The 903-nt window shown below is 58.5% G+C and overlaps 1 protein-coding gene across 1 annotated transcript in view; it reads left to right on the forward strand.

Annotated features, from left to right (window-relative positions):
• The first annotated feature begins 276 nt into the window (after positions 1-276).
• LOC113980879 (stathmin-4) overlaps positions 277-903 on the forward strand; it is a 3,803-nt gene continuing 3,176 nt past the window's right edge. Inside the window, exon 1 of the mRNA XM_027708102.1 lies at positions 277-369. Within this exon, the coding sequence (XP_027563903.1) occupies positions 288-369 (82 nt within the window). The 5' untranslated portion in view covers positions 277-287. The remainder of the gene's footprint in view (positions 370-903) is intronic.

Raw genomic sequence — 903 nt, forward strand, 5'->3', positions numbered from 1 at the left:
GCACATGGAATGTCCCCCACATCCCCCTGATCCCGATCCCACCCCTGCCCTGGCACATGGAACTGCTCCCACCCCTGATCCCGATCCCACCCTTCCCCTGGCACATGGAATGTCCCCCACATCCCCCTGATCCCGATCCCGCCCCTCTGATCCCGATCCCGCCCCTCTGATCCCGATCCCGCCCCTCTGATCCCGATCCCACCCCTCTGATCCCGATCCCGCCCCCCCTGATCCCGATCCCGCCCCCCTGATCCTGATCCCGTGTGTTCCCAGCCTACAAGGAGAAGATGAAGGAGCTCCCGCTGGTCTCCCTGTTCTGCTCCTGTTTCCTGTCGGATCCGCTCAACAAGCCGGGATACACCTACGAAGGTGGGATTCCCCCTTCCCAAACCTCTTCCCAAACCCCTTCCCAAAGGGAGCCGGGAATTCGGGAAGGGCTCCAGGAACTGTGGAATAATCGGGATCACCCTCAAACCCAACCCGGTGGCTCCGTGGTTTTCTGGGACTCAGTTGGGATCTGGGGGGGCCTTGGGAAGAGCGGGAGACCCACGGGGAGATTCCGAGCCCTCGGCATTCCCAGATATTCCCAGCTCAGCCCCACTGGTGGGTTGGGATGCAGGGGATTCCCTGCCTGGGGTGAAAGTCATGGATATCAGGGAATGTGGTGATCCATTGGGATGGGAACTCCAGGACACCCATCCAGGGGATATTTGGGAAAACTGAGGGTTGGGCATCTCCTTGGAAATGGAGAACAAACCCTTGAGGACAAAGGCTTGGGAATGGAGGACAAAAAATCTTGGGAAGGAAGTCTTGGGGATGGAGAACAAACCCTTGGGATGGAGAACAAATCCCTGGGATGGAGAAATAATCCCTGGGAACAAACCCTTGGGAATGGAGAACAAA

The sequence above is a fragment of the Neopelma chrysocephalum genome, unplaced genomic scaffold (assembly GCF_003984885.1).
Source record: "Neopelma chrysocephalum unplaced genomic scaffold, ASM398488v2 Primary Assembly neopelma1_95494, whole genome shotgun sequence".
NCBI classification, from domain to species: Eukaryota; Metazoa; Chordata; class Aves; order Passeriformes; family Pipridae; genus Neopelma; species Neopelma chrysocephalum.